This window comes from Dicentrarchus labrax, unplaced genomic scaffold (assembly GCF_905237075.1).
Source record: "Dicentrarchus labrax unplaced genomic scaffold, dlabrax2021, whole genome shotgun sequence".
NCBI lineage: Eukaryota > Metazoa > Chordata > Actinopteri > Moronidae > Dicentrarchus > Dicentrarchus labrax.
In genome coordinates, this window is record NW_026136713.1 from 20,443,252 (window position 1) to 20,468,314 (window position 25,063).

A 25,063-nucleotide genomic window follows, 5' to 3' on the forward strand; every position below is an offset into this window, starting at 1 on the left:
TTGTTTTTAAAAATCTACTACCTGACACTATTGGTCAAGAGTCAATTGATGCAGTTTAACCAAAGGGGGGCCTATTTGGGATTTATAAACTGATCAAAAGGCAATCGAAAGGACCCCTCTGTCTTCGGGCAATCCTTGTCAAACCCTGTAACAACGTTATCATGGCACATACAACTGCAAGAAACAAGGCAAAGCCATGTAGCATTCCTACAGCTGTCACTCAGAGGCTCTCTGATCCAAAATAACAGTAACAGCAACAGTAAGCTCCTCCACCCTTCAGCCTATCTCTGGTAAATTAGAATAGAGTGCTCACTTCAAAAGAAATCTTCCTGCATTGAAATGAACTGACCTTTCGAGCTGGAGCACAAGTCAAAGCACAGCTCAGCAGAGGGAGAGAGATAGTTTGCTCAGGGCCATCCTCTCTTTTAACTCTTATCCGACTGTTTGAGCTCAAACTGAAACCAATGACGGGGAGAAAGGAGGATTTCTTGCTGTAGCAACTAGAAACACAGAGTAACATAAAGGTTCTTTCTACACCTCTACCACCTTTAAGTAAAATCACCAGAACAGGATACATTTGGAACATCAGTCAATGCTGCACTTTTTGACATCGCAGATATGGTAATGTGTCGACTAACTGATCTCACATTGAGCAAAAGCATTGCAAAATGTTCAACACACTAAGTAAACAAATACAGTTTGTTCTAGATATTCAGGGATAAAATGTCATAATTCCTCTTCACACTCATGATTGGGACATTTAAATCTTAGCCACCTATTTACTGAAATCTTTCTTCTGTTTTTGAACTTTTAAGATGAAACATCCCTCAGGCAAACATTAGAGCTCTGCTACTCTTCTTAACAGTGACATAAGTCTCTCTGGATATTACTTTTATATGTGACTCTTTATTTCAATATGTACTTTTAATCTCTTTGCAAAATTTAGAAGAAGACTGAGGCACCAGTTCTGTGTAACAACGTTTTGGGGTTTGTTTCTTTGTACACTGTCAGCCTCTTCTTTTTGCTGCACACCCTGATAACCTTGTAACGCAAACCAAGAAAGGCAAACTCACATTGCCAAAACACGGCAGCAGTAGAGTAACAAAGAGAAAAGCTTCTCCCTCTGGACCACCAAGAACCGACATCTGTTCTCGCTTCAAAGACTGAAACTCTCAGAGGCATTCTCTTTAAGATTTACTCTTCACATACGCAGACGATGATGCACTGCTTCAATCTCATCTTGTATTCTGATTCAAAACCAAAAGCAATCTCCTACTCGCAGTTGTGCATGTAGGAGCAACATGATTCCTCCTCCAGTCCCCTGCTCCTCGCCTCCTTCATTCAAGCTTGCATCAATGAGATCCCACTGGAAGCAAGTCTTTTCTTATTGCTGCACCATCTCCACATTCACAACACACACTCTGCCCTGCTGCCCATGAAACCACAAGTTGCCATGCAAATTACCTGCAGACATGAAGTGGCACATGTATGCATTTATTCTCTTTTATTAGCTTATCAACATGCATGTGCAGAAACCTGTACAGTGTGGCAAATGTCCTCTGCATAATTCTCTACGGGCTCCAATCACAGCTAATAGAGAAAATGAAGATCCTGGAGCGTAGATGCGCTGTGGTTCTCTAAATGAATAAGTCTGCCGTGAATTGAGGTTTCATTCCATGTGAAGTGCAGTGAAGAGGAAATGGCAATGAGGCTGGACATTTCTTGTTAGGAAAAAGGCTTTAATGTTTTCCCAATTACAACTGTTAATCTGCAATTCTGCAGCACAAAGCTGGTATTGCATAGTAACATCTCTGTAGAATAGTTAAATAAGCTGCAGAAGATATATATCTCTGCCTCTATAGTATATCTTACCCTGCACTATTTCTCTCACATACTAAATCATCTGCATAATATAAAGACCTTAAGCACTCGGTGCTGTGAAACCAGCCTCTGCATCAAACTCAATCGCCACATTTCTCTGTTATATCATGATCACGTCACATCTTCCCCCAGACTGATGCAATGAACAATTATTTTATGGAGGCTTTTATGCAAAGCATTTAACATCGCCACAAGTGCGTATGACACATCACACCTACCCAGAAAGTGAATGTATGTTGTTGGCTGTAGGAGTTGCATATTGCACTATATGTATTGTGTACGGCTTATGTGCAAGTTAGAGGGTGTTAAAATTAGACAGAAATGAAAATGGGAGAAAATTTACAACTACCTAGAAGAAAGGTCCAAATTCTCTAATTTCAACTTCTAAAATGTAAATGTTTTCTGGTTTCTCCATGACAGTAAACTGTATATCTTTGGGTTGTGGACAAAACAAGACATTTGAGGACATCGCCTGGCACTTTGGGAAACAGTGATCAACTTTGTTCACCATTCTATGGACCAAATAACTAATTGATCTGGAAAATGATTGAGAGATCAATCGATAATGAACAAAATTTTAGTATAATATTATACATATATAATATATTAATATTAGTTGCAGCCCTAGTTAAAAAATAAGAGTAGGAAAGTTACAGTAGAGCAATGGATCCCAACCCTTTTTGGTTTGTGATCCCTTAAAAAATTTACATCTGCTCGTGATTCTCCATCACATTTGGTTGCAGTGATTTATCTTCTCAGATTGTTTCATTAGATGGATTTTTAGAGGCGAAATAATCCAGTATTTCCAAGTAAGAGAAGCATCTGGTGACCATTAAATGTAGAACTATAGAAAAAATAGATCAGTCCTACAGTATGTTTAAAATCTCTTCCTAAATCAAAGTGACATTGATAATGTTCTACGGTGAATTTGATGCTTCTGATAATTTTTTTGTGCAGATTCAATCTTTCATTCAACCAAACAGCATAATCTCATTTGGAATTGAGATCTTGACAAATAGTACAGCCAATAAGTTTTAATGACCTGTTTCTTGTAAATAAAGGGAAATACATATTCATGTTAATCTTCAGCAAACTGCATTTTGGGGCAGACGATAAACAACACACCACTCTGCTACTGATTTAATACCCAAGCCTACAGATACCTTCTTTGTAAACCCAATGAAATGTCGACGTGAGCTTCCATCCTCCTCATTACTTGTAGATTAGCCATCGATTTCAGTGTGCCTGCTGCAAACTCAATTACTTGTTCCTTTCTACAGTTCCTTGTTTTTGACAAAGTGAGCTGTTTTGAAGGCCTCATTTAGCCTTTCTTTCTTTAAACAGCGGCAAGTTGTGAACCCTCACTCATTTTAGAATGAGGCAGTGGTTAGGATCAGTTTCCCATTCACCATCCATCTATCCAAAATTAAATTAGTACCATCAATCACATTTTGCTACAGAATGTAATCAAATCAAAATTCAGGTTCACTTTAGCAACTGGTTTTTAAAAACCCTGTTGAGCAGGCGGACTCGATTAAATAATTTTGTGGCAAAAAACCTTTTGGGTAGTCAGCTGATGTAGTATAAAGGGTGGTTAAGTCTGCATAAGGAACGTCAACACTGGCTTATCATTTTGACCAAAACTAGGAATGATAGCGATTAATTGACGTTTAATTGGTCGTTAAGAATTTAATTGAAATTGAATCAATCTATCTAATAAAGATGTGTAGTCCCTTATTATATTCTAGTATAATTCGATATTTGCTCTATTCTATTGTTGCAGTGTTACATTTGCTAGTTTTTGAGTGTCTTTCTCATAAGACTACGCACATAATCTGATGTTCAAATATATGTGCTTAATATGTCTAGGCCACTACGTCTTCATGTGTTTCCTTGCAATGCTGTCAGAGAATATTCAATATGTTGCTGTAGAAATAAAATAAAAGCCCATGATGATCTTTAGTTGAGTAGAAGTCTGCCCCCTACTGACCTCAACATGTCTCAGCCCCTCCACACGGAATCACAAAAATCTGACTGGGGAGACACGTGACAACAACGGAGTTATAGGATCAGCAGTCCTGACTGAATGGGAATCGATAGCAATTCGAGGACCACTGCTGCCATAAATAGAGTGAGCAGAGCTATTACAGGGAACTGTTTACTGCTGCTTGAAACTAGGAAAGGAAGGACAATGGATGGGGGAATGTGAGTGTGTAACAGGACACGTGGCTGTTGGTAGGGACTAGGTTACACACACACACACACACACACACACACACACACACACACACTCCTTGAGATACACAGGCAATCAACTGTTAAACTACGGAATCACACACACAAGTGCTGACCCCAGCATCCTCCCATCCTTGTACAGCACACACGTGCATACACTACTTTTATGTCTCACACACACACACACACACACACACACACACACACACACACACACACACACACACACACACACACACACAGAGGCAGAAAACATTAACAGAAGGGCAGCTATTACTGACTGAAAGCAGGAGTTTTAAAATCAAATGTGGAACATTTATTCAGCTACTGAACAGCTCTGCTGATACAGACAAAGAACTTTCCCTGGGGACCAAGAACTTTTGAAGGGACGAGCATTTTGACCGGAGGAACCAAAACAGGGAAGTGTCCCGAGGGACTAGGAAGAAACTATAATGAGTTTCCACCACTGGGACCAGGGTCTAAATTAAGTTCCTTGGACACTATTTTACCCCCCCCAAGGGGTCTGGCTTGCAACATTTCTGATTGGTTGCTTTTCCATTTGTCAGCGGATAATTTGCCCACCCTTCCCAGGTTGTGAGGAAGTAGTGGAAACGCAGACAACAACGGGCTGAAGAAATCTTGCAGTTCCTTGAAATGTAGTTCCCGGGACTAAAAGTTCTGGGTGCTTTGCGTCGAAACGCTGCTCATGATGGTTTCAGAAAAAGGTCAGTTCTCCAGGGGTAGTATTTTCTGGTGGCTCAGGAACTATTGGGCAGAGTTTGCAGGGAGGACAGTTGTTCATAGATCAAACAGTTACCCCGTGAGTTACCCCAAATTGTGTACCACTTCATTCACAGAGAAAATGAAGTAAGACAGACAAGAGAGACTGTGTGCGAACAAGAAATGAATTCATTATATCACATCTACTGTTAAACACATCCAGCATTTTTAAATCCCTTATCGGACTAATTTGCCTTATCTTCACAGTTCTTCAGATGCAGAGGACTGTGAACAGGAAAGTGCAAAAGGGACTTTTAGTTCCTAGTTTACTTCCTGTGGCTATATAGTACCTGGAACTAATTGGTTGCAGAGGGCTAGTTGTAGTTCCTCAGTAGTTCTTAGGGGATTCCACTTCCCTCAGTAACCAATTGCAACTGATTTCCCTGATCAGCTAAACTGAGGGATTCAACAGACTTCCTTGCTAATTTTCACAGCCAATCAAAGATTCAGACCAGCAACCTTCTGAGTATATATTTGCTATTCTGATCAAGGTTTCAGCTCTCCCTTAAGTCTTGTCCAAATATACAAAACCCCATGAATGAGACGTGCTACATTGCTATTATATTACATTTTATTCATTTCCAATTATTATGCCTTCCATTTTTACCTCCCTATGAGAGTTTTAAACAAAGATAGAGCTGTACAAATAACAGGCAGATCCTAGATGTGGTCTTCTCGCACATTTTGAACTACTTTTCATTTTGTGACTAATAAATTTTTTTATCATTTGTTGGCTGGGATCTCTTTAAAGTGCCAGTTGGCATGCTGATTGTCACTGCTCCATTTTTTGTACAAATAAACCTAATGAAAAATACAATAAAAGACACCAGGCGCACTACAGAAGTAAGTTCAAAAGCTTTACAGCAGCCAGGGAGGAAGCACAAAACAGACCCCAATCTCTTGTTCCTGCTCAGGACTGAAACAAAAGCGTTCTACTCTTTACTGTACGGGACTGCATCAGAATATAGAATGACAGGGAGAAGGGAATCAGAAGGCCTGGGACCAGATTTCAGTGGAGTTAAGTCAGAATTTGGGTTTCTTTGTTTGTTAATATGTCACTGATGATGCAGCCGTTGTGAGAGAGTTCATGGTTATCTCCACCACAACAGTAGTCACAACAGTAGTATCCTAAATACTAGGAGCAGTGGGAAAGGGCACTGACTGGAGAATTTACCTAACATACATGTGTTTGATGGTGGAGGAAACTAGAGCACCCAACCACACACCCACACAAACATGGTGAGAATCCACACAGAGCTAACCACTGAGCCACAGTGCCGCCAAGCAGATGCAATATATTTAAATCAGAGTTAATCATACATGTTCTTAACCTTTTTATCAAATAATTGGCAAAAGAAAAACAAACAGGATGAAATGTACTAAAGATGTGAAGATATGAGGGTGAAACCATCCATAATTCGTGCTTTTACTGGTGCTGCGGGTCTTTGATATGGTTACATTTGATTTGGCCCCCAGGTTGGGTCAGTCTAGCACCTACGACAGCTTTCCTCCCCTTCCCTTGAAATATGAACATGCTTTCCATCTTGTGGTTTCCTGCTGCTCTCAGCCAAATTAAAGTTTATCATCACATTGTACCTTTGAACTGTTCAAAGAAAGATCAATTTTACACTTGAAATGACAAAAAATTGCACCACATTAAAATGTAAAGTTATTCTATCACCTTTCACTGACTCCAATGCAACGATTCACCAGACTGTGGATGGAAGCCTGCATGACTTTGTTGACTGGTTTACTTACATGTGAAGATGACCAGGACAGAGCGGAGCAGCAGGTCGACGGCTCTCTCCCACCTCTCTGACACGCGAGCCACAACTGGTGGTATGAGAATCTCTGCTGGAACGTAGAACTGCAGGGCGAAGGTGATGAAAATACCGAAACAGTACAGCAGCTTCACAGCCTGGTACGTCCTGGAAAGAAACAGTGATTGAGGGACGAGGGTAGATTGAGAGGGAAAGAAAGAGTCACAGAAATGTGAGAATAAAAAAAGAAAAGACAAAATTACAGATAAAAGATGAATCATATTTAAATGTGGGGAAATGCAACTTATAAAAAAAACCTCACCCATCAATATAAAAACTAAATTTTATGTTCAAGATCCATCAAAAAACATATTATAAGATGAAGATGAATTAATTGGTAGTCCTTGTTAAACATACAGCAAATATTGACTGCCTTCTGCACATTTTTTTAAAGTGACATGCTGGTAATTATAGTCTCTGAGTTTTCAACCTCATTGAACAGCCAATCTATTCCACTAATTAGCTGCATCAATCCAGTCACAGGAGACATTTCAAAAGGCGTCCGTCTACTGCTGAAGCGACGATGGCAACAAGTAATGAGCAAACAAATCCATTCGGAGTATCTGGTTTTAGTACCTTTATTATCCCTAAAAAAAAGTGAGCTCACATGAGGAATAAAATGAGTACACGTGCCAGAGGAAGATCAATTAAAACCTCTATAAAGCAGACCAAAAGTTAGTTAACAGCTGACACACAGTGAATCTGGAACTTTCAAAACCCCCTGCGGTTCTGGGGCACCTCTGCCCTGTAATCAACCCTCGACTTCACCAGCACGTCCTTTACAATAAGTGCACTGTTCTACTAGGAAGACAGGTTTTATTATGTTGCACTCCTATTTATTTTTGTCACAGACATGTGACTTAAGTAAATTTACCCAATAATGGCAGTTTAAAGTGAGTAATTTTCGTTCTGTAGAAGTTTAGAACTATGGAGTTTGTTCCCGACTCTAACATCAAGTGCTGAGGGCCGTGGGTGTAAAACATGTTAAATAAGAGATTCAATTAGCTGATAAGATCAGTATCATTTATCAGTGAAATCAAAAACCTTGTGTCTTCAGTCATTTGTTTGAAGATGGTCCCACTGTCTTGTATGGAGGTACAGGAAGTTTACAGTTCTTCTGAGGGTGGCCACTAGATGGCATCATAGGAACACTCTCCACCACCACTCTCTCATTTGCCTCTAAAGTCACTACTGCTGTTGTATTATTGGTTGAGCACTCGCCTGCAGCCACTTCTGAGAAATTAATAACTGGATTTAAAAAGCAGTCACTATTGCTTTTGTAAATTAAATCAAACCAAAATCCAGTATGAGCAGGTTGCATACGCAGAGTGCGCGGAGGAACACTGAGACTTGTGGGTGCATTCCAATACCCATAATCCCACTCTATTTGGTATGCCAGAAAAATATGTAGTATGTCAAAAATATCCTACAGCACCAGGTCGCATTCTGCAGTATGCTCGCCAGCATGCTTCTCTGGCTGTTCAATTTCATTCAATGCAAATGCATACGTCATTTTAGCTCAGTGAATGTCTCCAATCTCTGTAAGTAATGTAGCACCAGTTCCAAATTACATACCTTTTTTTTTTTTTTTTCACTTACTTACATATTTTTCACTACCGACTGCGACAGACGTATGAGCAAGAGGGTCAAAGTTCAAGGCACACACTCATGAGTGTATGTGGTATGTCCCAGTTGTGGTCATACTGCTACAATATGCACTTTGTAAGCAATCTAGAACACAGTGCGTCTGCAAAATCGTCTGTCTGTGTGGACTGTACACACACAGTATAAATGTGTCAACAACGTCCGATGCACCTTTATCAGAATAAAGATAGGGCTTTAATTCGCTGACTGGGAAAGTACCAGAATCTATTTGAGATCCAGGGAATGTCGAGGTTATCTTACCAGCAGTTTGGCAGGTTGAGAGTGATGCTCCCTCCTATGTGCTCCCCAAAGCACATATATCCTATGGTACCGAGGCTGATGTAGAGGAAGGTGACGATGCTCATCCCCGCATACAGGACCGGGATGAAAGTCTGAGGCCTCTGCATCTTGTTCTCCAGGGGAAGGACCTGCCGACCCAGGGAGACAAAGACAAAACCAGACTGTTAATAGGACAACAGAGCAAAATCAACGTGTGATTTGTGAGTCATCCTCCCCTTTGACATTTGAACATCATTAGAGGTAACAGTCCAAAGACTTAAAAAAAAAAAGAAGAAGAAAGAAAATGTCTTAACGATGTTCCTGCGAGTTTTTCATTTTAAAATGTCACTTCCTCTCAGTCTGTGATGTCTTGATTCTGGCTTATGGATGTTATAATGAAGGCTAAATTTGTGTTGACATTTCGGCAGAAGACCGAGGCTCTCCTGCACTGCACTCAACGTACTGAAAAGTGTAATGTTCTCTCATCTGGATGGTGTTAAATCGACTACCAATGCAGAATTATCTTCTGCCTGCAGCTTCTGCACAATTATCCAATCAGCACTTTAAAAGGGACAGTTCACCACAAAAACAAAAAAATACATATTTTACCTGTAGTGCCAGTAATCCACCTTGATGGTTTTGGTGTGATTTTGGAGACATCAGCTATAGAGCTATCTGCCTTCTCTTTAACATAATGGAACCAGACGCCAGTCGGCTTGTGGTGCTCAAAGCGCCAAAAACTACATCTGAAAAAAATATTTACTTAACTTAGCTAGAACGTTAGCTATCTCATATCACGTTACAGCTCAGCCGAGGAGGACGCGGTAGATGAGACGCACACTTCCTTCTGCGCTGTGATATGTAGAAACAAAACAGTTCCTACATGAAACTGCTAACAACAAGGTCTGTGGATTGTCTCGGTCATGATTTCTGCAAAGAGACACTTCTGTTGAGTTTTTTTGGCACTCGGAGCACCACAAGCCGAGTGCCATCTGGATTCAGAATATTTGAGAGAAGGCAGACATCTCTACGGCCGATACCTCCAAAACTTGGCAACTCACACTAGATGGATAGGAGGAAAAATATGTGTTTTTGATTAACTAACTTTGCTCTCATCCAACAGTATTGCTAAGCGCTTCAAGAACTCTGAACACAACATAACAGGAGCTTTTTCAAAGTCATGCCCAGACGAAACAAGCTGATAAATGTACGATATCTGCCAGCTATAAACCCGCTCGTTGTGCATTGAAACAACATGTATGCTTCCAATTTGAATTCCCATGAGGCTTGACTACAGTGTGATTCATGCGAATGGCCACTTTATATCACACATGGTTATGAAAAACGCTCAGCCGTCGGGCATCATGTCTCGCACAACAAAATGTAAACACAGCTTAAATAACGATTGAGCAACATGACATCACGTTATACTCGGATGTAAACCACAATAGGTAGGGTTTACTCTCCTTTATGGTTTGAATTCATAATATACATCCAGGCATCAAGCTCCACCCTCATGTAGGTGATACGATCACATGGATTCTTATATGGAACAAAAACAACATAAATTATGTGACAATATAGATGTATGCTTTGCTACTTTCAGATGACTTCCCACTCCTTTGTAAAATATATGGTAAGTGTAATATCCCATTTAGGACCAGTGTAAACATGCCATCTGAATGTATGTATGTGTCCTAACAGGATAAGGACGAACGCAAGTTAATGCATGTTATAATCACTATCGTAGTCTGGCCCATATTGATTTGGGATCTAAGCTAAGTGTAAATGACATCTCAGTTTGGCCACATTCTTAAGAAGATATCCACTCAACAAGTTTAAAGGTCACCTTACTCTTGCCTCTTGGGACCATCTTAAGCTGCTCGGCAAGATGACCCCTTCCTAGAGTCTATACTGCAGCGTCGCTTCCCTCCGCCTGGGATGCTCCACGTTTGTTGACAAGTACGCCGACTCTGCCTACTTAATTTGCATAGTGATATCCTGATATCATAATGTGAACATAAGGGAGATAATGAGAGGTGTAATACCAGATGTAAATGCAAAGAACCCTGATTAGCTGTCATAATCCAGATAATGTATCCAGACACGCGTTTTGGGTTAACACCAGATGTAAATGGGGTTTAGCTGTTAAATGTGTTTGACCCTTTCTTCAGCTCGACGGAGTTATCATCAGTCGGTCACGTACCACTCCGATCCCTTCGAAGGCAAAGATGGCCGTCCCAAAGAAGAGAGGGTAGTCTTTAGCTCTGCCGACTTTAGGTAGGTTGATGGGGTACGGGATGTTCTGGAGGGAGAAAAAGAGAATAATACTGTGTCATCTTATTTGATTTCATAATCCAAGGCTTTGTTGAAAGCTCATCTCCGACTCGCAGATCTGTTATTTCTGAATACCAGACTACTGTTCCAAAACTAATCACATCATATTTGCAGTCAAGAGGTCCATTTTGGATAATTTGTAATCAAATTAAGTAACAATACCTTGGGCCAAGAGGACACCACTCCTTGCTCCTGTTGGACTCTTTTGTTGGCCAAAGATTGCAAATTACATTAGCTTGTAATTGAATATGATTAAGGTCTTTGATAAGTAGCTGTGAAATAAGCAGGGTCGTATAAAGGGAACTGCCATTACAGCAAAATACACCCAACAGGGAGAAGAAAAAACAGTGTGGGTTATCAAACTTCTCTTTTGCACACTGTCATAAAATGGTCCTCTTGTTAAACAATTACTCAGTGTCTCGTAGGGATGTGCATCTTCATCACTGAGGCTGATGCAATACATTAAAGATACATATGAAGCAACTACTTGTGCCATACGTTAATTTCCCCCCATTGCGATGCAGTGCGATTTCATTCAACACAATGCGATTCGATGCAATACGATGAACAGATGATAGTTTGATATGGTACAAATGATTGGTAACATTTCTAAATATTAAAAGGCATAGGGCTTTTACTAATATCAATATAGAAATAAATCGTTTTTTACTGTTGCAAAGAAGAAATGATGCATCCTGAGTTCATCCCAAATTGTATCCGATGCACACTTTTTTTTAAATCAGTACGATGGGATCTTGAACAAACATGCCGGTGCACCACTGCTAAAAAATAGTTACAGTACATGGTGCATGGGCGACACTAGTCGCTGGTTTGTTTTGTTGCCCATGCCCAAAAAAACATAATCTTTAACAATAAAATTAATTCAACGAATCAGCTTGAAAGGATCAGCAGAGTCAGCTGGACTTACAGTGGCAGACAATGTCTTTGCTGTCATTTGAAAACCTTTTTATATTACTCTTAAAATGAAGGTCACCAGAATGAGCCAAAGCCGTAAACCCGTCATTAAAATGAAACTGAATCAAGCATGTGAGAATCAGATTAATATTATCATACGTTCTGGGGTTAAAGGCCGAGCTAAAACACAGAAAGGGCAACCGGGCAACAAAAAGGAAGACATTCCAGGGTGGTTTTGAAAATGCTTGCAGCCTTTATGCTCAGGCGATTCATCAGCCACAGAAACATGTTACAGGGCACATATATCTCTTAGTGCTGTATTTTTGTCCGGCTTCTGATGCAAGAAATTGCTTTTTTCTAGACAAGGTCGTTTCTCCAGGAACTCGGCTGCTATGTATGTGTAAAGGGCAAAGGCTGCATGATGAAATACTCTAAATAAAATACTATAACCGGAAAACAGGTAATCTGGAGGCTCTGTCACTATCAGTTGTCCTGTTATCCATAACAACCCCAGAACCCAATCAGCACAGCAGAAACAGAGAGAGAAAACCTAAATAAAGAAAAGATCCCATTAGATTATTGCTTTGATCGAGAAACATATTGCCCCAAATCCACAGATTATAGTCTACACAACAGACCACAGAACGTATTTAGTTGTACTGTATGGAGTGATTAATTGAGGGTCAGGTCCAAAGTACGTTTTTATTGTTTGGAGAAACAGATCTAGACAAATATTCTGCGCTTCTGTCAGCCTGTCATGAAGTCAGTCATGCTGGCATTTTTTATCTTCTTCTATTTTCTATTTCATAGATGCGTAGCTGTGTATATGTAACAGGGTTTACTATTTCAGTTAGGTAATCAGATTTTTCCCAGATTTGAGCAGTGTCCTGATATCAGGATCTTTTTCTTTCTTCTCTATCAGGTTTCTGCTGGAGAGCTTGTGAGTTTTATTTCTAAAGGATGTGTTTTAAATGCGGCCATGTTGTCCAGCAGATAAACAGCCGAAAATGTCCGGCGGCTGTGTGTTCTTCCCTTTTCTTGACTTCACACTTGGTGGGTGTATTCCTGGGGTGCATTTTGGACATACGACATGTTCAATACTAATGAACTTTGAATAAAAACTGAACAGAGCAACGCCTGCTCTGTAGTACTAGTTAGACTACTTTGAAAAACGTAAAAAAAGGTCCAATGTGTAACATTTAAGAGTACAAAACACTTAACACTTAGTAGAAAACCTATAATTGTGATATTTTATATATAATGAAATCATGCATCGTCCAAAAGCAGCAAGCAGATATGTCACTTCTACTATATATTTTTTTATTCGTTTAAATATTTTTTTATCATAAAACAGGTACATTTTGAACGAGGTGGGCAGAAGAAGAGTATTTCAGAAGAGATTTGTCTTTCTTGGTCTATGACTAGTACAAGAGAAGTACAAACTGGGGCTAAAATATGCAAATTCTGGTTCAGGTAACATCTGTTTCTTGCCAAATGTGGTTTGTAACCTACTGCTAGAAATCTGGTTTATTAAAACATAGTCAGGGTAAGAAAAGGCTGAGCTGAGTCAGTGAATCTTAATGAATTTAGTGAATTAATGAAGGTTAATGAAGGCAGGACAGATCAGAGAGAGACAGACGAGATAAATCTGGTGTTTACCGTGAGTGAGTAGAAGTAGATGAGGACCAAGCTGATGGTCATGACCAAGTTGGCCACCAGAGAGAAGGGAGCCAGGTACTTCAGGTTGGGGGTGAACACCAGCAGGATGAAGGCCGGCAGGAAACAGAGCATGTAGAGACGGGAGTCGAAGCTCGGCACCAGGACCTGGGTCTGGTTGGTGTGGTTCACGTAGCAACTGAAGGTGGTGGCGTTGGCTGCTTCTACCACCTGGTAAAGACACAGCGACATGAGTCGGGTTATAAATCAGAGATTCTACTGAAAACGACATGGTGGGATTCAGCGCTGTGACATTTCAAGGAGGATCAACAATCTCAATGCTGATCTGAACTGATGTGAACAGCTCCTGGTTATTTCATATTCAAGTTGTAACTTCAAAATGACTACGCAATTCAGGAACACTCATTAGTTCACAATATTACAAAAGTGTTTGGGAGAAGTGCAAGACAGTGATTAACACCCAATACTTCCAAAAAGCTTTTCTGCTGCTGGTACGGTTGATGTGGCAGCTGAGGAAACGAGACCACCGCAGTAGACGGACACCACCATCTACTGCTAAGAAACTGTACTACACAAATCTACTCAGTCCAGGACCACACCCTGGTCTCCAACCATTACATGGGGTCAGTGGGTTGTAATAGGGTCACAGGTAAAAGGTCACACAGACAAAACAACCGCCATAAAGAGAAATGTTTGGGTAGAGAACATACCGGTATCAATCTTTGCATGTTTCTGCAAGTTTTAACGGGTTACATTTAAGACTTTTTAAGACCTTTTTAAGACCATAATGAATGCAAGTTAAGACCTACCTCACGTCCATACTGCCAAACAAAGAACAAAGGATAGGACGGATCATCAGTATTGGTGTCATGTTGGTTTTGTTTTGTAGTTGTTACAGCATGATCAATACAATTAAAAGCGAGATTGAAAAACGCAACATTACAAGGAATTTCTAAGACATGTCAAAATAATATTTATACATTTTAATGCTTAAAATTCAGATTATTGGATTTTATGTTTTAAGACCCTACAGAAACACGGCCGCTTTTTTGCGCAATTAAAAATACTGTCAACTCAGATGCAAGATAAGAAAGATAAAGTTCACAAACATAAAGCAGAAGCATGACAGTGTCGATGATGTACATATTTTCTCGTGCAAGATTTCGCAATAACAAACCGATTCCATTTTACAGTTCCTCCAAATACTGTAAAGCTGTATATGGGTTTGTTTCCACCTCATGCAGTAGAACTGTATTTGTAATTTAAAATGTATTCTATTAAAGCGGGTGGGTGTAAATCCTCTCCTCCCTGCTGTTATGGAAATCACTGTTATCCCTCTGTCGCTGGTGACCTATTTATTTGTATCTAGCGTGGTATGTGTAAACTTTGAGCGTACACTGGAATCTACTCTCTCTCTCAGTGAGTGGACAAAACTCTTACATAAGACCGGGGAACTGCCACATCAACTGAAGTAAGTCCGTACTCAGAGTAAACAGAAAAGGGTTTCACGCACTACGATTTGTGATCAATCTGTGCAATTATTAGGGCATTTAAACACCATAGATTTATTCTGAGTTCCAGAGCTGTGCAGGTTAAAGGTCGGACGACGCAGTGATACAGTAAACAATCTCACAGAGAGGGTCAACAAGCGGTAGATAACAAGTAAACCCACAGACATATAATAAAGGGCTTTTACTGTAAGCATTGCTGTTTGAATAAAAGTATTTATTGCAGGTTTAGGAAAAGTGTCAGTTAATGCCTTGAAAGTGACGTGTGTGTATGTGTGTGTGTGTGTGTGTGTGTGGGGATCATGACCTGCTTGATATTGTCACTGAGGAAGACAAAGTAGACGCAGCAGAAGCCCAGCTGGGTGATGATTAGAAACAAGTTCACCGTGTGTCTGAGAGAGAGAGAGAGAGAGAGAGAGAGAGAGAGAGAGAGAGAGAGAGAGAGAGAGAGAGAGAGAGAGAGAGAGAGAGAGAGAGAGAGGTCAGACAAAGGGTAAGAAAACAAGCATGGAAATATTGAGCCTGAATTGTCACCACACTAATACAGAAGGTTCACAAGCTAACACGGTGCTGAGTGCATTTAAATTTGTCCTTTTTCACGCCAGAACATTTCAGCAATGCTTCATTTTATGGGTACATTTCTGAATAATCTTCTATAGGAAAAAAAACAAAAAACTATGTAATTTGGTTCCCATTATAGAAGTCTTGCATTGTATGGTTGCCTGTAGACATATTTCCCATTAGTGACCTCCTGTGTGTCGACTGAAAGAGATTACAACAGCAATTAAATGTAAATTAATTGGAATTCATTTTTTATACGTTCGAAATACAGTCTAATCTAATCTAAGGGTAACACTTGGACACTGTCTGTTTTCCCTATAAAAATAATTTGTACCAAATTACAGCAACTTCCAAAAAGCCTCTGAGAAATGACTAGGTGTAAATATCAGGACCTACAACATAACACATGCTTCTTTATGAGAGCAGGAATTCATTGTTTCTACCATAATTAGATTTTGCAGCCTCTGAAACTGTATTTATACCCTCGTGAGACACCGTAACTCTTACTGAACTGAGATACTGTTTCTTAAAAACTCAACAGAAGTTGCTTATCTTAGGCTTTTAAAAATTACAATATGTGACATCTAACTAACTAAAAAAGCTACATTACTGAATGCACTTATTTCATAATGTGTAACAAACAAACGACACGTAACAGAACTGTATGGTGGTGACATGAATAAGAGATGAGAACTGATTTATTTAACCAGAGCTAAACTCAGCAGCTAAAACATCCGTCTTACTTTCCCCACTGCGAGTGTCTCCTCAGCCATGAAACGTTTTCCATGCCGTACTGCACCGCCTCGCCGTAGGTCAGAGATGGCCTGTTCATCCTGGACGGGGAAACAAATTAACATCTTTTAACTGTCATTAAAACAGTAGTAGTCTTGTCTTTGATCTGTGACCTCCTTGTCTAGCTGGCTTTAGCCATCCTAATGAGAGGGCTATATGGCTACATAGCATAGATATCGCAGATGTGTCTTGAAAAATGCCCAATAATTGTCATGTTGTTTATAAATGAGGTTAAAAAATTAGGGATTATTGCATTGGAAGATGAAGGGGCCAATAAATAATACTGATAACGTTTATCAGCCAGAGGCAGTTAATGTTGCGGGGGGAGCGAGTGGCAACAAAGAGGTAAAAATCGCTCATCTGCTTCATGTGGTGCTGACATGAAAAGTGAGCACACGGTCGGTATCTTTGTTCATCCCTTCCCTCCATGCAATAAATGTTACTGTGATCGAGTTGTTTTTGAAGTTGAAATGAAATACTATTAAATAGGCTATATGTCTCATGATTATTAAAAACATGGATTCAAATGATGTGTAATAACAGATTATTAGGAATTTTTACAACCCTGCGTGTGAAAATGAAAGCGAAAGTCTAACACAACCTCTGAGTTAAAGACATTGACACACATTGGAGGCTGTCTCATAGAAGGACAAGAAGCCTAAAACGACAGTGAAAGTTGTAGGAAAACCCTTCGCAGTGAAGTAAGATCAGTTCAGAGTGACATTATGAAACCAAAAACTGCCACTAGAGTGCAAAAATAGACAAAGATAGGTTGGGAAAGAAAGAGTAAAACAGCTATAATAAAGGATAAAGGTGGAAATATCAAACATCTCTATAACTACATATTTGTATAGGCTTAATAAATGAAACTTCATGTCTGTATGAGTCTGTGAGACAACAAGAGGAAGTGCTGACTCTTGTTCTCAGCAATAGAGAAAAAAAAAAACAGGAAGATAAGCATTTTTTCCCACAGGCCTTTCTTCTCTGTGTTTCTCAGCTTGATGTGTGACTTTTCTTTCTTAGATTATATCTGAGGCTCGCTGTAGAGGCTCTTCATTCATGCTCTCGACCTGCTTAATCTCTAGCGTGGCGGGGGCAGAGTCGGTGTATATCCCTGCATGAACGGGGGCAAAGGGCGAGAGGACACGGTGGATGGGCGGGTTGACCAGCACCAAGCTGCAAAACACACTAATGGGAATCTGATAACAGGTTAAAGTGTACATGAGCGTGTTAATCACCTCGGTTGTCACAGACCAACAGCTGTAAAACAGATCATTCCCGTGGTTTATTGCCTCGTTCAGTTACATAAAAGTGCATTAAAGTTGGACTGGGGACAACATTTACAGCAGCCCTTCTGACGGGTGGAGATGATCACGGGTCACAGTTACACTGCGTCTGGTCTGTGGAGCTCGAGCCTCGAGCCTCGGTCGGTGTGAGTGCACTCCAAACCTCGGTGCTAATATGCCGCTGATTACAGAGCAGAAAAGGGTGGAGAGACATCCCTAAATAGAGTGTAATCTGTCATCCAGCGACAACAAACAAGTCGCTGTGTGCACTCTGGACGGCTAAGTAAACAAATGAGTGACAAAAGCAGAGCAAAAAGCTGTGGTTTCACAGCGCATGCAGCGTTAGATCATCTGCCAGAAACAAGCCACAGTGGGCCCGCTGTGAGAGAATGGAGGTAGTGACAAGAAATTATGTTCAGGCTGCGTTCTGCAAACAAACTATGGCAGGGGAAAGACAACCACATGGATAAGGACCTCCAATCGAACCCACTTCATCTCAACCTGCCTTTTCTCTGTCCAGTTTAGTGAAAACTGTTCTATATTTCACAAAAACACTTCAAACAAGGGAAGGTGAACTTTTTGATTAAGGGTTGGGTGATATAACAACATACAGAGGTGTTCTTTATAGCATTTAGTCAGTTGTAACTTCCCTTTTTTTTATCTCTGGTTGAGGGCTGCAACTGACGATTATTTTCGTTATCTGAAAATACTGATGACTGGCTCCAGAAGCTCAAGGTGACGTCCTCAAATGTCTTGTTTTTGTACACAACCCAAAGACATTCAGTTTACTGTCATAGAGAACTAAAGAAACCAGACAGTACAATGGACAATGCAGACGTGTCGTGCAAGTCTAGAGCAGTATTTTGCTCAAGGACACGTTGAAACACTTGCTTTCTACAATGTAAACTGGAGCTGACATTCAGAGACTGAAATGAAGGTAAAATGACGGAAACCCAGAGCGAATATTGGTTTTATAGTCCTAAGACTTTCGGTGTGTTCTTACTTTGCACTGAGGTGGTGTGAACATTTGACCAGCAGCCTCATGCAGTGCACTGCGACGAAACCCATAATCAGCAGGCTGATGGGTCCGAGCTGGAGAGACAGACAGAGAGGTCAAAAAGGGAAAGGGAGGGACGGAGAGTTTATTTAATCTTTCAATGCTGTTAAACATGAGGATGTCTTATGAGTTCAGTAAAGTCTAATTGAAGACTCAAGAGTGCAATTAACAGACTATCCCACTATAAATTTAAGCAATTTTTCAAGAAAGATTGCCAAAAATGTGATAGTTCCAGATTCTCAAATGTAAGAATTTGCAGCATTTCTTGGTCTAACATGATGATAAATCCATTATTGTTTGGTTTTAGGACTGTTCCAGAATATTGTGATGGGCATCTTTCACTGTTTTACAAACCAATCGATTAAGAGCTGAGAAATGATTGTTAGTTGAAGCCCTGCTGCTGTCTACATGCAATATTTTGCCTCATCTGTTGCTGTGCAAATGCTTTTATTAAATGAATTCAGAGTAATGTAAAGGAAACCAGGTGTAATGAAAGGGGGATGACTGAGACAGGACTGGAGAAAAAACACTTGATGCTTTTCTCTGAGAATCAACATAATGAGTAACTTGAGATTTTTAGATGTTCAGATTACTTTTCATCACTTCATTTGGTTCCTAGCCTTCATCAGTGTGACTTTAGCCTCCATGTAAAGTTGTCAGCCTGGTAAGCAGTACAGTGGAAGCTTAATCATTAACAGTTACATTGTTTTAGTCTTTTAGATTAGAAACACCGTGAGAATCATTTTCATTCGCACTACTCTGACCACAATCTTTCACTTTGATGCAATATGCAAATGATTTCTCACCCCAACCACAGCTCTCTACACGAGTCTGTGAACAAGGTTACAGCTGGGGGGGGCGAAACAAAGTCCTGCTTCCCTTAACGGTAGAACCTGTCTGACTGACCGACTGCAGTAGCACTAACACACAACCACAGTGTACTTGCTGACCGAAGTCCTGCGAGGCCAGCCCGACCACGTCTGTGCTATGTCATGAATATTTGACAGGAACAGGAGCAGAATCTAATTTGGTGCTTCCAGACCCGTCATGTGACCTGCTGTGATCAGATAATAAAATCTCTGTGTGCTTACCACCAGGCCTGCATTCTTGACAGCCAGGGGCAGACCGAGCAGCCCGGTACCGATGTTCCCTTTCAAAAGGTGGATGAGGGTCTGACAAAAACTGGAGAAGAGAAACACAGCAAGTTATATCCGCATTAGAATCAGGCCCACTACATTTTTATTTAAATCCATTTAGACAGACAGTTGTTACTGACTGTTGGCTGCTCAGGGCACGTTAGAGTTCGCAATACTTACGAGGTTCCCGTCCGTTCTCCAATCCTCTCATAGTGACGCTGGGGTCTGGTAGGTCCAGGAGGAGAGGGGCAAAGCGCATCCATTTCCGATGGATTTTGGTCAGAGAACAGAGAACCTGAGACCAAGAAAGGAGGGGGAAGAGGGAGAAGAGAGGAAAAATATTTCTTTTAAGTCAAGCTTTTTTTTTTTTTTTTACAATGAAAACTGACTTAATAACAAGTAACTCAACTATGATGAAATATATCATCATTTTTTAACACTAATGTGAAAAACTGGACAATGGACAAATTATATAACTAGTATTAGAAGTATGTAACTAATAAGTATAGTATTATTCAGCGGTCTGCACTTTATTTGCTCCTGCTTGGTGAAAACGGTATCCTCCACTACCCAAAACTACCTTTTCTGCTGCACTAATAAGCAGCGTCCTGCATTTTAATAACACGTCCCTGCTGGTTTGCTCATGTTACATAAACAACAGTGAAATTCAACAACAGGTGACAACAAAAGAGCAGGGAGAAAATACAACAGGCCGGCCAACATTCCAACAATTATAAAAAGGTCAGCTCACATTATAAAGGACTGCTGGATGTGGACGTTAAGTTACCTTCAGTTGGCTATTTTCCTTTATTTTTGGTAGGAATGTGTGCAAGCCTATGGTAGTTTGGGTGTGTATTGTATTAATGCAGAGAAGATTTTCTGGCACAACTTCACCAACATCCAGGGTCCATGGAGAAGGGAAACAAGTCTGAAGAGGTCAAAGGTCCAGCGAACATTAGTAGTGTTAAGAAACAGCATTTCTGTGAGACCGAGGGCTTGTGGCAGGGTCACATAAAACCCATTACAAAGAACATTTAAAAAGGCATCAAAGAGAGTGACAGCTGTACCCTAGAGCACAAAAAGCACTATTTGTTGTCAAAAGATTAGAACTAAATCTAAATCAAGTCAAATCAAGACAAGTCAAGGCCAAAATCACACATCAGTAATGTTGGTTTAATTAAAACTGCAGCTACCTGCTTGTTAACACAGACGTTCTCGATGTTTAACCACGACACCGTGAGACACTGCACATCTTAAGCACCCAGACTGCTGGGCTTCAGAGCAGTTCACTTTAGTCTCTTGTGACTCTTCTAACCTTTTTACAAGCATATTTTAGCGTAGGAGGGATAAAAAGCAGAGTATTCATTGTTGCATTAGCAGACAGAATGTCTACTCACAACGTGAGAACTAATACTGAAGTGAAACCGAGGCCCAACTTTAAAACTCACAGCACTGTGCTGCACAGCTGGACTCCCCTCGCCGCCCCAGCTTGTAGGGCTGCAACTAATGATTGAACCAAACACTGGTTCTACATAGGCCGGGCCTTTTGCTCTTTATGCAAGTTTCACTGCCACTGTAGTTTCTCCTGCGCTTTTAAAAGACGAGCAGTTATTCAGTTGGTTGCTTGTCCTTTTAATCATCTGGTCTATAAACTCTTGTTCTGTCAGTCCAAAACCAAAAGATATTCAGTTCAATGTGATATAAAACAGAGAAAAGCAGGAAATCATATTTAGTTTTTGCATGAAACATTACTCTTATTAATCAATTGTCATTTGACTAACCGCTGCAGCTCTGCACTGGTGTTCAAATTAGCTTCTTGCCCTTTAATGGAGCATCCACACACTGTACATATGCTATTTCCAAAAATATGAATGACTCAGATACAAAATCATTAAAATGTTTTCTCCCTTGTCAACAACTTGGTCCTATAATTTCATGAAGAACAAGTGAAAGTTCTTTCACTTCATGGCATAAATAAATCATAGATACTGTACCTTCATCACAACATATTAAATATTGAATGTGTTGTTGTGACCTCCTGCCAAACAAGACACCAGCCACGCCAAAAGCTGCTTTGATGATTCAGTGTCTACCCGCCATTTGGGATTACATATAATCCCACTGCGTCTGTGTGTATTACACTGTGTGCACCAGACCCAGACCACAATCTTTCACTTTGTTTCAGTTCGGGGTCCAAGAAGTCAATGCAAAGTTGTACTGACAAATAACAGAGCACCTGATTTCCATACCTTCACTCCGGATGTCTACATCGCTGGAGGCCATCATGTTGGGTTAGGTGGTTTAGTGTACGGCTGGGTGTCGTCTCTCCCAACCTCGCTGATCCTAATACCGGCAGATCAGGGAGTCCAGCATCGACAGCCACCCACTGCAAAACGGAGAAAGTCATTCAGAGTCAGATTTAGCAGCAGCGGGGAAACGTGAGCGTTAACTTCACAGTGAGAAAGAAGTTACACTGACAGATCACATGAGATCATTCAAATAACTGCCAGATTTACCAATAATGACACCAAAAGGACATGCTCTGTCAATTTATCAGTAAAACAACTCAATATTATATTGTATGGATTTCTTTCTTGGTGCATAAAATGTCAGAAAGTGGTGAAAAATGAAAGATATTCAGTTTACTGTCACTGCCCACTAAAGAACTCATAAAATATTCACATTTGAGAAGCTGAAATCAGAGAATTTAGAAATGTTGTCCTTAAAACATTACCCCAAAAACAATAAAATGACAATAAATCAATGACTAATCATAGGTATAATGCAGCTGAGTATATTATAAAAAGTAACTTTCCATCTCCACTTACAATTTGAACTAAAACCGGATTTAAAAACATTCATTTCGATGTGAAATTCCACTAATGTATGAACTGGTTCAGATCATCATAATAAACTCCCTCTGATACATTATAGTCATTCTGTGATTATGATGCAATCATTATTGCTCCATTTTAATAAGAATGAGAAGGTATGGGGATCTAGACTTCGTGTTGCTTAGGTCTTTGAGCAAGGCACTTAACCCCGGCGCACTGAGCCATGGCGTTACATAAGAGCAGCAGGGGGGCAGTTAGGTCAAAGAGGGTGTGTGAGAGCTGTGTGTCGCTGCTGCTTCTTCTAATCACACAAGGATTTGTACAAAGGCTTTGCCGTCCACCTGCCCTGTCACTGCTTTCGCAGCAGTGACGGCAAAACAGCTCAGATTATGCCGCACTTTTTTGGGAACCAAACTTGTTTTAATTTCCCAGCGGTCGTAACTTCTAGTGAGCGCGCCTCCGTGAACTCCTTGTCACAGCACGTTCAGTGTTCGACAAGTTCAGAAGAACTTGTGAAACTGGATTTGTGTGTATTTTACGGGAAAAAAATACAAAATGAACTGCAAGGCCTGACGTGTGTCCAAATAGAGTAATAAGAGTAGCAGAAAAGAGGTGTGACTTCCTGAACAACTACAGCGTAACCGTGGGCCAACACGTCTTCATTATGAGCTACTCAGCTTCCACAAAGTGCTGTGACACGAGAGGACTAAACTGAGCCCCGTGGAAATGCAGATAGCGTCGGTGTGTGATTTCTGGCATCAACACTGGATGAAGAATCAATGTGTTCATACATGTATACTTCACAGTTTCTTCACGGGACAAGGATGAAGACAAAAAGAGAAATAAACCTTCAGCAAAGGTCATTATGTCATTTTAAGACTGCAAATGAAGCTTTGATTGTGATAATGTTGCTCTTCTTATATCCCACTGGGTAGCTTTCAATATTGTCACTTTAAATTATTCTTTCAAGCAACACCCTCAGTTAGAAGAAAGTCCCTTATTAAGGAAGCGATGTGAGTAACACGAGAAATAAATTGCAATTCATTCCCATGTAAGCTGCTGCAGTCCACAGCTCTTCAGCCAGCAGTGGTCGGGGTCTCTCCCTCTTCTCTTGGGCTGTCAGTAGGTAGGCCGTGTTCAACCTTCTCACTCACCCTCTCTCTCCAGATCTCTGGGTTAGGATGTTCCTAGTTTCTCTGTTAACAGTTTCGTTAACAGAGACGTATATAAGTACGTAAGTAGTTGTTTGACTGCCTCTCTCGCTCCTTCCTTTAGCGAATATGTAAATAGATAGCTCGATCTTCTTGACTTCTTGTCTGGCTGAATAACAATAACAATAACAGCACTGAGGTTCTGTTTCCTTCCCAAGTGAGCCGCCACGCACAACAGAAGCACCCGGACCGTTCTCTGCTGAAATAACCTGAAACATTATCGAACTACCTCTGGCTGCAGGTGAACAGGGACAGTGTCCGGGAGTCTTTCGCTCTGTCTTATTATGATTTATTCATACTTTCATTATGAATCTGTCTGTTGTGTTTTGCTGTTCGACAATTGAACAGAAAGTAGTCAGAAATATCCAGTATAATCTCCTAGAGCCCAACAAGGCAGTTTAATATTGCTTAATTTGACTGACCAATACTATAAAAACCCCCAAATATTCAATAAACAATGTGATAAACAGCCTTTTTTCTCAGTTGAGAGACTGAAACCAGAAAATGGATTGGCATTTTTGCCATTTCCGCTTGAAAAAATATAAATTTGGCAATATTTAGAATAATTGCGGATACATTTTCTGTCGATTAACAAGTCAGTTGAGCAACTACTTGATCATTTTTTCCAGTTTTAAATCTTATCCACCTAAATAACCCCCAAATCCAATAATAAAAGCTTGGGGGGGAAAAAAGTCTTCTTTCCAGTGTACAGTTGAGTAAAACAGGCATTAGGTCATTCCAGTGCAAGGTAAAGGAAATCTACATGAAAGGTGCAAACAGTGACCTTTACAGTCAAAGGTCTGAATGCAAATATTAAAAGAGCTCCCAGTGTTTACAGATGATAAGCAAACACACAGCACACATTCCGTGTGCGCCCCTGGGTGCGGCCGGACCACATCGGCTGCCTTTACCCCGTCTTCCACCGCTCTTTTCACGGCTGGAAAAAAATCAGTGTGGTCCTTTCACGACAGCACAACAACACACACACACACACACACACACACACACACACACACACACACAGCAAGAAAAGCCTCTCCAACGTTAACTCGGGTTGAGGTTAACTAAGATATGTTAGTAAGCATATATATATATATATATAGCTGATCC

General features: G+C 40.4%; 1 protein-coding gene across 1 annotated transcript in view; it reads right to left on the reverse strand.

The window, feature by feature from the left end:
• slc36a1 (solute carrier family 36 member 1) overlaps positions 1 to 25,063 on the reverse strand; it is a 43,379-nt gene that overhangs the window by 17,945 nt on the left and 371 nt on the right. The window contains exons 2-11 of the mRNA XM_051420690.1: positions 22,158 to 22,294; positions 20,089 to 20,203; positions 19,864 to 19,954; positions 18,719 to 18,807; positions 16,381 to 16,470; positions 15,384 to 15,468; positions 13,551 to 13,778; positions 10,846 to 10,944; positions 8,622 to 8,788; positions 6,655 to 6,824 (exon numbers count right to left, since the gene is read on the reverse strand). Coding sequence (XP_051276650.1) covers positions 6,655 to 6,824; positions 8,622 to 8,788; positions 10,846 to 10,944; positions 13,551 to 13,778; positions 15,384 to 15,468; positions 16,381 to 16,470; positions 18,719 to 18,807; positions 19,864 to 19,954; positions 20,089 to 20,203; positions 22,158 to 22,194 — 1,171 coding nt within the window. The 5' untranslated portion in view covers positions 22,195 to 22,294. The remainder of the gene's footprint in view (positions 1 to 6,654; positions 6,825 to 8,621; positions 8,789 to 10,845; positions 10,945 to 13,550; positions 13,779 to 15,383; positions 15,469 to 16,380; positions 16,471 to 18,718; positions 18,808 to 19,863; positions 19,955 to 20,088; positions 20,204 to 22,157; positions 22,295 to 25,063) is intronic.